Below are 11,990 nucleotides of genomic sequence, written 5' to 3'. Positions count from 1 at the left end.
CTGCCCCTCACTCAGGGCCCCTCACAGACCCCCACTCAGAGCCCTCACGGACCCTCCTGCCCCTCACTCAGCGCCCCTCACGGACCCTCACTCAGAGCCTTCACGGACCCCCACTCAGAGCCCTCACGGACCTTCCTGCTCCTCACTCAGAGCCCTCACAGACCCTCGCTTGGGACCCTCACTCAGGGCCCTCAGACGCCCCTGCTCCTCAACCAGAGCTCCCTGCCCCTCACAGAGAGCCCTCAGCCCCTCACTCAAAGCCCCTTAGAGCACCATCACAGCGCCCCCAGCCCCTCACTCAAAGCCCCTCGCCCAGGACCCAGCCCAGCCCATCCGCTCCAGCCCATCCGCGCGGTGTCTGTTTCCTCTCAAAGCCCCGCCCCCCCACTCGCCTCCCGCCAATCAGGACCCGCCTCGCGCCCCGCCGCGCGCTCCCATTGGGCTCTGGGCCAGGCGGGCGCGGCGGGGACCGTTCAAACGGGCGGGGGGGGGGGCAGCGCCGTGCTGGGAGCGGTGAGAGCGGGGCGGGATGGGATCCTTCAGCCCGGGGAAGAGAAGGCTCCGGGGAGACCTTAGAGCAGCTTCGAGCACTGAAAGGGGCTCAAGGAAAGCTGGGGAGGGGCTCTGGATCAGGGAGTGCAGGGACGGGATGAGTGGGAACGGTTTTAACTGCGAGAGGGGAGATTGAGATGAGATCTTAGGGAGAAATGTTTTGCTGTGAGGGTGGGGAGGCCCTGGCCCAGGTTGCCCAGAGCAGTGGTGGCTGCCCCATCCCTGGAGGGGTTCCAGGCCAGGTTGGATGGGGCTTGGAGCCCCTGATCCAGTGGGAGGTGTCCCTGCCCATTGCAGGGGGTGGGACTGGATGGGCTTTGAGGTCCCTTCCAACCCAAACCATTCTGTGATTCTATGATAAGAACAGAAAGAATCGTAGAATAACTGCTTGTTTTCTGAATGAGCACGCATTTCTGCATCCAACTGCCTCCTCGGCAACCCCAATTCTTTCCTCAAGGCTTTGAGATCCCTTCCAACCCAAACCATTCTGTGATTCTTCGATCCTATGTAGTGATAGGACGAGGGGGAGTGGCTTGAAATTGGAAGGGAGAAGATTTCAATTAGGCATTAGGAAGAAATTCTCCACGATGAAGGTAGTAAGGCTCTGGCCCAGGTTGCCCAGGGCTGCCCCATCCCTGAAGGTATTCAAGGCCAGGTTGGATGGGCCTTGGGCAACCTGATCCAGTGCGAGGTGTCCCTGCCCATGGCAGGGGATTGGAACTGGATGGACTTCAATGTCCCTTCCATCCAAACTATTCTACGATTGAGGGCTCAGCCAAGGGGCAAGGCGGGTTCCAATGAGCCCCTCACTCTTCTCCTGACACAGCCCTGCGCCATGCAAGCAAGCGACTTCGACTCGTCGGAGGAGGACACAGCAGACGAAGCCCCAAGCCCGCTCTCCATCTCCTGGTGAGGCACATCCTGAGGGTCTTTTCCCACAGAAATGACATATGCATCAGCATTAAATCCCGCTCCTGCAAAACAGCATCGCCACCTAGTTGAGGGGTGGGATTATCCCACTCTACTCTGCACTGGTGCAGGTTCATCTCAAGTGCTGGGTGCAGTTTTGGGCACCACAAGACAAAAAGGATCTGAAGATACTGAGGAGTGTCCAGATGAGGCTGCAAAGTTGGTGAAGGGTTTAGAGGCGAAATCATATGAGAAATCGCTGAAGTCACTTGATCTGTTCAGCCTGGAGGAGCTGAACCCCTGAGGGGAGACCTCATCGCAGTTTACATCTTCCTCACAAAGGGAGGAGGAGGAGGACCAGACGCTGATCTCTTCTCTCTGGTCACCAAAGACAGGACCTGAGGGAATGGCAGGAAAATGTGCTAGGGGAGAATTAGGCTGGACATTAGGAAAAGCTTCTTCACCCAGGTGGTGGTGAAGGCCTGGAACAGCTCCCTGGGAAGTCTGACAATATTCCAGAAATTTTTGGACAATGGACTCAGACCCACAGTGCAAATATCGGGGTTCTCCTGTGCAGGGACAGGAGTGGGACTCAATGATCCCTGTGGGTCTCTTCCAACTCGGGACACTCTATGATGCTACGATGAGTCCCTCAGCGCTAAGGCAGGGATTTGCCAACAATTCTTCTCCACTTGGGCAGGGCTGTGTGATGAAGTACAGTATAAAAACCATGTTATTTCCTTCTCTGATGTAGAAATAAATCTGGAATACTCCCATTTTATTCTTAAGTTATAGGTAGGTAACTCTCTCGTGGTCCCACAGAAAATGAATGTTTAGGGTTGAGTTACCTCTGTTCAAATAATCAAAATGCTCTATTCTGCTTTTTTTAATTACACTTTTTATTTCCTGGTAGGTTGCCTTTGCCTCCTGTCTACTCTTCTGTGTTCCTGGGATTATGTTCCCTTCCAGGTAAGAAGCATTGCCTGACATTTGCAGCATGTTTGAAGCTGCAGAGAGGTAACATCTTGTACCCCAAAGTCCTGTTTTCCTTTTACTTGGTGGGGTGACTTGTTTTGTGATCGTACCACTGGAATAATTGTTTCAGAAATACCAAGACTAATTGAGAGAATGTCTTACTGAAAGATCATCTGGGAGAGGAGTAGGAGAACAGTGATTGTTTTCTACTGCCAGTTAGAACGGGCTGAGAGAGTTGGGCTTGTTCAGCCTGGAGAAGAGAAGGCTCCAGGGAGACCTTAGAGCATCTTCCAGGACTGAAAAGGGCTCCAGGAAAGCTGGGGAGGGACTTTTTACAACAGCTTGGAGAGACAGGATGAAGGGGAATGGCTTTAAATTGGAAGGGGGAAGATTTAGATGAGACACTAGGAAGAAATTCTTCACAATGAGGGTGGGGAGGCCCTGGCCCAGCTTGCCCAGAGAAAGTAGTGGGTGCCCTCTCACTGAAGGTGGTCAAGGCCAGGTTGGATGGGGCTTGGAGTACCCTGATCCAGTGGGAGGCATCCCTACCCATGGCAGGAGGCTGGAACTGAATGGACTTTAAGGTCGCTTTCAACCCAAACCATTCCACACTTCTGTGATTTGTGAGATGTAGTTGCTCAAAATATTTGCACTGTCTTCCCTCTGTCTACCCTCCTTCCAAGTTAAAGCCATTCCACCTTCATCCTATCACCAAATGCCGTTGTAAAAAGTCCCTACCCAGGTTTTCTGTAGCCCCTTTCAGGTACTGCTGTGAATATTGCAGTGCAGTATTCTCTAAGGATTGCCAAAATGCCTTGGTAGCATACGAGGAAAAATGGAGGTTGCAATACACTAGGAATTGAGTAGCAAGGAGAATTTTTAATGTGATTTGTGTTGAGTTACAGAGCAGGGAACTTACTTTCCTACCAGTCAACCAGGTGGCTGTTAACTAATCTCTATCCAGTCCTCTTATTTGTTGGGATTTTTTTATTTTATGGGGTTTTACTGCTTAGGGTTTTTTTTTTTAAGCTATACACTTACTGTTTATATCACAGACTTTTCATCTGGAGAATGCATAGCCACTTGAAACTTTGGGCAGATTTTTTTTTAAGCCTATTAATGACCATATTAAGCAGATAATGGTGTTTAAACTCTCTTCTGCGCTAGTGATCTATTTCAAAAGTAAGAACTGTGTTTTGAGGTGTAGCTTTGCTGTTCGCTTTGTTTTTTGGGGGTGGTTGTCTGTGCTGTGTTCTACAGCTGTAGCAGCTATTCCATAAATGTTACTTACCTAGCATGGTAATTATCGTTCATTGTTTGGTTTAGGTTGCAGGTTTAAGGATGTTAGAAGAAATCTTCAGAAAGATATAGGTGAGTCTTCTGGCCAGTGTGTGTCTCTCACTTCCATGTAATGGGGATGGTTTCAATACACGCTGGGAGGGCAACGTGAATGAAAGCAGCCCTGTGGAGAAGGACTTGGGGTCCTGGTTGATGAGGACCTAGATATTAGCCAGCAATGTGCACTCACAGCCCAGAAGGCCAACAGTGTCCTGGGCCACAAGTAGCGAGAGAGGGGTTTCTGTTCCTCTACTCTGCTCTCATGAGACCCCTACCTGGAATCTTGTGTCTGGTTCTGGAATCCCCAACGTAAGAAGGATATGGAACTATTGGAAGGAGTCCTGAGCAGGCCACGGGGATGATCTGAGGGCTGGGGCACCTCCGCTATGACAACAGGCTGAGACAGCTGGGATTGTTCAGCCTGGAGAAGAGAAGGCTCCAAGCAGATTTAGAGCAGCTTGCAGTACTGAAAGGGGCTCCAGGAAAGCTGGGGAGGGACTCTTTACAAGGGTCTGGAGTGATAGGACGAGGGGGAATGGCTTATAAATTGAAAGGGGGGAGATTTAGATCAGATCTTGGAAAGGTTTTACTATGTTGGTGAGGAGGCCCTGGCCCAGGTTGCCCAGAGCAGCGGTAGCTGCCCCATCCCTGGATGTGTTCAAGGCCAGGTTGGATGGGGCTTGGAGCAACCTGATCCAGTGGGAGGTGTCCTTGCCCATGGTAGGTGGTGGAACTGGATGGGCTTCAAGGTTCCTTCCAACCCAAACCATTCTGTGATTCTATGAAATATCATAGCACAGTCACTGGTTACGAGAACTAGATAAATGTGCAGCACTGCTCTTCCTGTGGCCTCTCTACCAAACATTGAGTAAATAGTTAGGGTATGTCTGGGATGGAGCTATACAGGCACGTGTGTATCTTTCACAGGAGCTATGAGCTCTGCTAAGTTCTGGCAGAAGGCATCTTCAAAACAGCTAGACCAAGAAGAATTGCAAACCTGTAATCTCCTTTTCCCAGAGAAAAGTGGGATTGGGATAGAAATGGTGAAATCTTGTGAAGGTTTCTGCCTTCTAGTAAGCACTAGAAGAGCAGAGACCAAGAGCAAAAACCCACAGCGTTTGGGTCTTGACCCACATGGTTACACCTGGAGGTGGATAGAATCACACTTAGGCTGGCGGCAGCAAACAGACCCAACTAAGCACTAACGTGCTTTCCTGTGAGGAAAAGCTCAAAGCTCAGTGAGCTGAGAAAACTCCTCTTGTGCGTTGCCTGAAGGCAAATACAGGAGAATCATAGAATGATTTGGGTTGCAAGGAATCGCAAAGGTCATCCCATTCCAACCCTCTGCCATAGGCAAGGACACCTCCCACTGGATCAAGGTGTTCAAAGCCCCAAAAGAAATTCAGTAGAAGTAAATGCTGCTTAAAGCAAAATTGGTAACTCCTATTGTCTCAACCTCAAAGATTAAACAAGAGAATCAGTACCAAGTAGCTTATCAGATTATCCTTAAACTTGATAGGCTTTTGTTTATTTGCAAATGTCTTAATCTGTTGGCAGAAGAACTAAAGGCCTATGGGACCCAGGATATATTTGTGCTTTGTACCAGAGGAGAGCTTGTGAAATACCGTGTACCCAACCTTATAGACGCCTACCAGCAGCATGGGATCTGTGTGCACCATCATCCTATTCCTGATGGGGATGCTCCTGACGTTGACAAGTGCTGCAAAATTCTGGAAGAGCTCAGGAGCTGCCTAGAAAGTAACCGGAAAACAATCATACAGTAGGTTCTGGTTTCCTCCCTTTCACCTCATGTACCTGTAAAAGATACCCGCTTCTTTCTGGAGGTATGACCAGCTGAAACATAATCCCGTCAGACGACAACTGCAGCCTTTGGGGTTAATTCAAGCTTTGAAAAGCTGCTGGTTTCTCCTTATGCACCCTTTTGGAGCTAACCTGTCTTTTGTAAGTTTTGAATCTCCCATTTTTCTGTTGCTTTCTCTAGAAAGTGCTTCAAAATGCGTGTTGAATGGCACCATATGACTCCTTGCTGCTAAGCTACTTGGGTATCAGGTGTACAATATGCGCTGGAAGCTAAAGCAGCTCTCGTCAGAGGATAACACACCCCAGGGCTGTTTGCTGGAACCCACTGAGTCCCCGATAGTGCAAAATTCACTTTTAAATTGCATGAGGCTGGTTTAAAGTGATTTCTTCAGACAATAGTTGAGCTCAGAGTAGAGAGGAAGTGCTTTCCAAGTTCCACATTCCCTGAATGACCCCGCTGACAGCTCCCTGCACAGACATCCACTGAGTCCTCGGGCTTCCTGCTGACCCAGAACCCCACTGCTGTCAGTAGCTCACAATGATCACCGAAGCCTGAATCTAGAGTAGGATTTAAAGAAAAGTGAGGTTATTGCCATGGTTTGGCTCCCAATTCCTTTCCCATCCACCCCTGGGGAAAGGGAAATGAGAAGAAAAAGACTTGCAGGTTAGAAACTAAAACTACGGCTTTAATTAAATAATAGTAATGATGATGAAAATAATAAGAAAATAATAATCTATACAAATATGAAATCGTGTCTCCACCCTTCAATGACTGTACATTGCCACAAACGCTGCAGAGCAGACATGAGGGGAAGGGTCCAAGGCTGGGAGGGAGCTGGGCTCAGGAACTGGATTCAGGAATGCACGAATCCAGATCAGGGGCAAACAGACAGATGAGGTCCTCACTGGGCATCAGCCATCACAGAAGACACAGACCCCCGTGATCCCTCAGTTTTGTGCCAAATGTGAGGTATATGGGTTGGAATCTTCTGATCTGTTGAGGTCACCTCTCCTGTCCACCCCTCCCTGCAGGTGTGACCTGTTTTTTGCCAGCTCAAGGATTCCATAGGAATAAGTGTAAGCATTGGCCTCTGCATCCTATTGCCCTGTGTGATCAGCTCTAGAGAGAAAGACTGTCTAAAAAAACATGCAGTTAACTTTCAGAAAATGAAGTTATTTAGATGACACTGAGCTGAAGTCAGAAAAGTTATTCTAATGTAGCTCAAACCGCAACAGTTGTCCATTTTCATGCTGTTTTCTGCCCTCCTGTGCCTTTGGGACTATTACTGTGACTGAAGGGAAACTTTAAAACTGCCATTTCTCTAGAAGGATACTGCTTTAAAGAAAGTCTAAAGCATCAATGGGAGAGCACCTTGGAGGTATATTCCTACTTTCTTGTACCACTGCTCCTCTTGATTATGTTAAGGCAAGAATTGTGTCTGTATATTTATGTCTTGAAGGGGCTCTGAGTGTTGCCTTGGAGTACAGCTTATTACAGCCAAATGCTCTCTCCTTTTCCAGCTGCTACGGTGGCCTTGGACGCTCGTGTCTCGGTAAGCAGCTGCCTTCTCCCTCTCCATGCCTAACCAACCCCTCCTACAAACCTGTTCTCATGAGACAGCACTGTCTGAAGGAGCCACATCCTGCTTGAAGTTTGATGGTGCTTACAGTGCAAACTGCCGCTATGAGTAGCAGGCTAGTTAATATATTTGGGCCCATTTCTTGGGAAAGGTGATGTCAAAGGGTAATAACATGAGCTGCCTGTATAGAAACTGTTTGTGAGGAGTCATGGAGGCCTGAGTATGTAGGTGAGTGGATGGAGGGTCAGGCACAGTAGTTAGATAGAAAGTTCTCTTTTACTTTCTGACTCTTTCTCTGTTTTCACTGCAGATTTAAGTCTTGTCTGACTAATGGGATCCCTCTTCCCTGAACATCCCCTTGAGAAAAGCAGGTGAACCTATTCCTCACCTCAGTGTTCCCCCTAAGGCTATCAAGGGCATTAATTATTGTGTGAGCCCAGAAGGAAGGGGTGGTGATATTGCCAAAAAAGCAAATGTGGTCAGAAGACGCAAAGGGAATTAACTGAGTCTCATGCTTGAAAAGTCAAGAATTTGCCTCCCAAATGCTGCTGAAAAGGCAGGGAGGAAGCCTCTTTCCAAAGCCTGCAAGCTTGGGCAGGAGCAGCAGGCAGAAATAATATTGGCCAGCGCCAAGAAATAATATTCAGCAAGAGATCCAACAGGTCTGTGACCCTGATAAGATGAGATTGAGTTTTGCTAAACTGGTTTTGGTGGAACAAACCTATTGCTGCGCTAAAGTGGTGCTGTGTGCAGCAGGAGGTGCTCAGTAGTAGATATGTATGTGTACCTTCCCTTTACAGTAGCTGCCTGTCTCCTGCTTCAGCTTTTGGATGCACTGGCACCTCAGCAAGCGATAGACAGCGTCAGAAACCTGAGAGGACCTGGAGCAATACAGACCATCAAGGTAATGAGGCTGCAGAAGGTAATACATGTGTGGAAGCCAAAGTGGATAACTCAGACAGGTTTCTTCATGTCACAAAAGTATCCCTCTGTCTTTGAGATGTTCCACAGCTCTCTTCTGCTGCTCTCATGGGTTTGAGATGCTTTGAGCTTTCTGCTTTTATGTTGATTCTGTCTTGTTTTGCCTCTACTGAATTCAACAGCTGTTCTCCCTGCCTCCTCTTCACCATTGTTAGTAACTTCTTTCTTTCTTCTCATTATCCCTGCTCTTCCCTAGAGGTGTTTCAGGCCAGGTTGGATGGGGCTTGGAGCAACCTGATCCAGTGGGAGGTGTCCCTGGCCGTGGCAGGGTGTGGAACTGGATGGGCTTTAAGGTCCCTTCCAACTCGAACCATTCTATGATCCTGTGATTCTATGATTTTTAGCAACTGTGTGTACATATGTCTATTGATATGAGTCTTAGATTTTATGCCCTCAAAATGGTTCTATGCACAGGGAAGAGAAGCTGACATTTTAAAGCTTATAAGGCAGTAATTTCTGAAGAGAAAGAATTGTGTAAATAATCTTTGTCAGCTCTAAGCCTCTCTGAAAGGCAAATCTCACTTAAACTACTTGTAGAAAAACGTTTTTCTACCAACCAAAAGGGCAGGTGGGGAGCAGCTGGCATCCTTGGCTAAAGAGGGGGTGAAGGGTACAAATAAATGTTTTTTATGGAAGGCTTTATGGTCACTGGAGGTGGATGGTGTCTTATTTAGCCTTTGCTGACCAACACGTTTATCTCATTTTCAATACTTGTGTATCAATACTCCACATGATGTATGAGCTGACCTAGGAGCTGTTGTACATCACCGTACTGGCTAAAGGCTGTGTTCTGTATCATGGACTCATTATGGAGACAGTAATATTCTTGGTGACCAAAATGCATTCTGACATGAAACTCTCACCTGTAAGGACCATGTTTCACATTTCCTTGAGTTCATGTGTGCCCTTTATGATGAACCACAGGATCTAAGCCAAAATCAGGCTTAGTGTTGGGTCCAGTTCTGTGCAATATAGAATCATATAATCACTAGGTTGGAAAAGACCTTTGACATCATCGAGTCCAACTGATCTTTATCAATGATCTGGATGATGAGATTGAGTGTACTCTTAGTAAGCTCAAAGATGACACTAAGCTGAGCAGAAGCGTTGATCCACTTGAGGATAGGGAGGCCCTACAGAGGCATCTGAACAGGCTGGATCGATGGGCTTATGAGGTTCGGCAAGGGCAAGTGCCGGGTCCAGCATGTGGAACATAACAACTCTACACAGCACTCCAGGCTTGGGGAGGAGTGGCTGGAAAGCTGCCCAGCAGAGAAGGGCTTGGGAGTGCTGCTTGACAACAGCTGAACATGAGCCAGCAGCAGCCCAGGTGGCCAAAAAGGCCAATGCCATCTTGACCTGGATCAGGAAAAGTGGCCAGCAGAAGCAGGGGAGGGATTGTGGCCTTTTACTTGACATTGTTGAGGCTGCACTTTGAATCCTGGGTTAAGTTTTGAGCCCCTCACTACAAGAAGGACACTGAGGGGCTGGAGCATGTCCAGAGGAGGGAACAGAGCTGGGGAAGGGGCTGGAGAACAGGGGTTATGAGAGGCGGCCGAGGGACCTGGGGCTATTTAGCCTGGAGAAAAGGAGGCTGATGGACGAGTTATCACTGTCTACAGCTGCCTGAAAGGAGATGGTAGTGAGGTGGGTATTGGTCTCTTCTTCCAAGTAACAAGTGATGGAATGAGAGGAAATGGCTTCAAGCTCTGCCAGGGCAGGTTCAGACTGGACATCAGGAAAGATTTCTTCAAGAAAAGGTTTCTCAGGCCCTGGCAGAGGCTGCCCAGGGAGGTGGTGGAGTCCCCATCCCTGGAGGGGTTTAAAAGACAGGCAGATGAGGTGCTTAGGGATCTGGTTTAGTAGTGAACAGGTATGGTTGGACTCAATGTCAAGGTCTTTTCCAACCAAAAGACTGTATGATCCATTCAATCTGAGTCTGTTGGTAAAAAATTTGAGAGGATCTGAAGTAAGCAAAAGAACAAACAGACGGACTAGAGGGTGCAGGTTTCATCCAGGGGTATCAAACAGCTTTTTAAGATGGCTGGTGGCCTTTCTCAAAGTATAGAGCACTCATTACTTGCCTGGTTACGCCTTTTCAGCAATACAACTTCCTCCATGACTTTCGAGAGAACATAGCTGCACATCTGGCAACAAAGGATACTGTGTTGAGATCAGTGTCACGATAACTCGTGTTGGTGTGGAGGATCGTGGTGTCTGCATGGCTGCGGCAGATGCCTGGACGAGACATCTCACTCCTGACCTTTACAGTTCCCCATCGCTACTGCCTATGTGACACAGCTCTTCGCTTTAACTTCTGTGCGTACAGTGCTGGGGGGTGAAAGGCAACCTGCAGGACATCGAGCATCCTCCTCTGTACAGCTGTCTTTTAATACTCTTACATATAGTCTTTTAATGCCTTAAACTGACATGAAAGTGTTTGTGTTCATAACTGCTCTGCCGGTGGCCTGCGCGTTTAATGACCTTGTTTTTGAGACAATAATGACTCTTACACTATGTCTGCTCCACATTTAACTTCACTTGGTACCGACAGAGTAGGTATCTGCTGTCATTGAACTGTCATGGTGATGTTTTCACGTTGGCATCCTACCAGCTGCATCAGTGAATTTGCCAAGAGGAAGGGAGGCCAGGCTGTCAATGCAGCAAGTGAATTCCATTTTTAGTTCATTTTTACTTTTAGAAGGGAAACTTTCTGAGGAGCGGCTGAAGTCACTTTGTCTGTTCATCCTGGAGAAGACTGAGGGGAGACCTCATTGCAGTTACAGCTTCCTCACAAGGGGAGGAGGAGGAACAGGCACTGAGCTCTTTTCTCTGGTGACCAATGACAGGAAGATGTGCTGGGGAGGGTTAGGTTGGACATTAGAAAAAGGTTCTTCCTCCAGAGGATGGTGGAGCACTGGAACAGCTCCCCAGGGAAGCAGTCACAGCGTCACAGGAAGCCTGACAATATTCCAGAAGCGTTTGGACAATGCCCTCAGATACATGGTGTAAATGGTGTTGTCTTATGCCGGGGTAGGAAGGAGTTGGACTCAATGATTCTAGTGGGTTCCTTCCAGCTCAAGTCACTCTGTGATCTCTGTTCTACATAACATGAGAAGTGGAACAAGTAATTGGGCCTGAGGGCAGGACAGGGAACAGAATAGTCTGTAACTCCTCACAGTGAAGTGCAGACTTCCAGTGCCAATGGGCTGGCTTCTACTCCAGCATGTAGGGGAAGAGATGAGAGAAAACTTCCTTCACTACTGCCTTTTTAAGGGTCCTGCTAGAATAATGTACCTAGATAAAAATTACACCACTGGAGCTCTTGAAAAACCTCAGCTATATCTTTAAGCCAAAGGAAAGTCAAGCATGAAAAGTTTCCTGCTGGAGTGCTTGTTGTTTATGAGCCATCAAGAACTCATTCTAAAATACAATGGTTCCACTCATCATGTTCAGGAATGAGAGCTCTCACTCCAACAGGAGAAGGTTTTATACTGAAAATCAGTGACAAACCAAGCGGGTGTGTTTTTTCATAGAATCCCTAGGTTGGAAAAGACCTTCGAGATCATCCAACCCAACCGTACCTGTCCACTACTAAATCATATCCCCAAGCACTTCATCTGCCCCTCTCTTAAGCACCTCCAGGGCTGGGGCCTCAACCACCTCCCTGGGCAGCCTCTGCCAGGGCCTGAGAACCCTTTCAGGGAAGTTTTTCCTTATGTCCGATGTGAACCTCCTCTGGTGCAACTTGAGGCCATTTCCTCACGTCCTGTCACTCGGGAGAGGAGAACAACACCCACCTCTCCACAACCTCCTTTCAGGCAGTTGTAAATG

General features: G+C 48.1%; 1 protein-coding gene across 1 annotated transcript; it reads left to right on the top strand.

Moving 5' to 3' along the window:
* The first annotated feature begins 468 nt into the window (after nt 1-468).
* On the top strand, nt 469-11,802 carry CDKN3 (cyclin dependent kinase inhibitor 3). The gene is made up of 8 exons (XM_054068145.1): nt 469-513; nt 1,379-1,461; nt 2,375-2,430; nt 3,763-3,807; nt 5,332-5,554; nt 7,117-7,148; nt 7,976-8,079; nt 10,259-11,802. Exons 2-8 carry the CDS (start codon nt 1,388-1,390, stop codon nt 10,343-10,345), a joined length of 621 nt encoding a protein of 206 aa, XP_053924120.1. The 5' UTR covers nt 469-513; nt 1,379-1,387; the 3' UTR covers nt 10,346-11,802.
* Nucleotides 11,803-11,990: the final 188 nt, after the last annotated feature.

Source organism: Cuculus canorus, chromosome 5 (assembly GCF_017976375.1).
Source record: "Cuculus canorus isolate bCucCan1 chromosome 5, bCucCan1.pri, whole genome shotgun sequence".
Taxonomy (NCBI): domain Eukaryota; kingdom Metazoa; phylum Chordata; class Aves; order Cuculiformes; family Cuculidae; genus Cuculus; species Cuculus canorus.
This window is presented reverse-complemented; position numbering and strand designations above follow the sequence as displayed.

Coding starts and splice junctions, on each gene's coding strand:
- CDKN3 (XM_054068145.1), top strand. CDS start 1,388: ATGCAAGCAAGCGACTTCGACTCGTCGGAGGAGGACACAGCAGACGAA. Junction 1,462..2,374: donor AGCCCGCTCTCCATCTCCTG/GTGAGGCACATC, acceptor ATTTCCTGGTAG/GTTGCCTTTGCCTCCTGTCT. Junction 8,080..10,258: donor GAGCAATACAGACCATCAAG/GTAATGAGGCTG, acceptor ACGCCTTTTCAG/CAATACAACTTCCTCCATGA.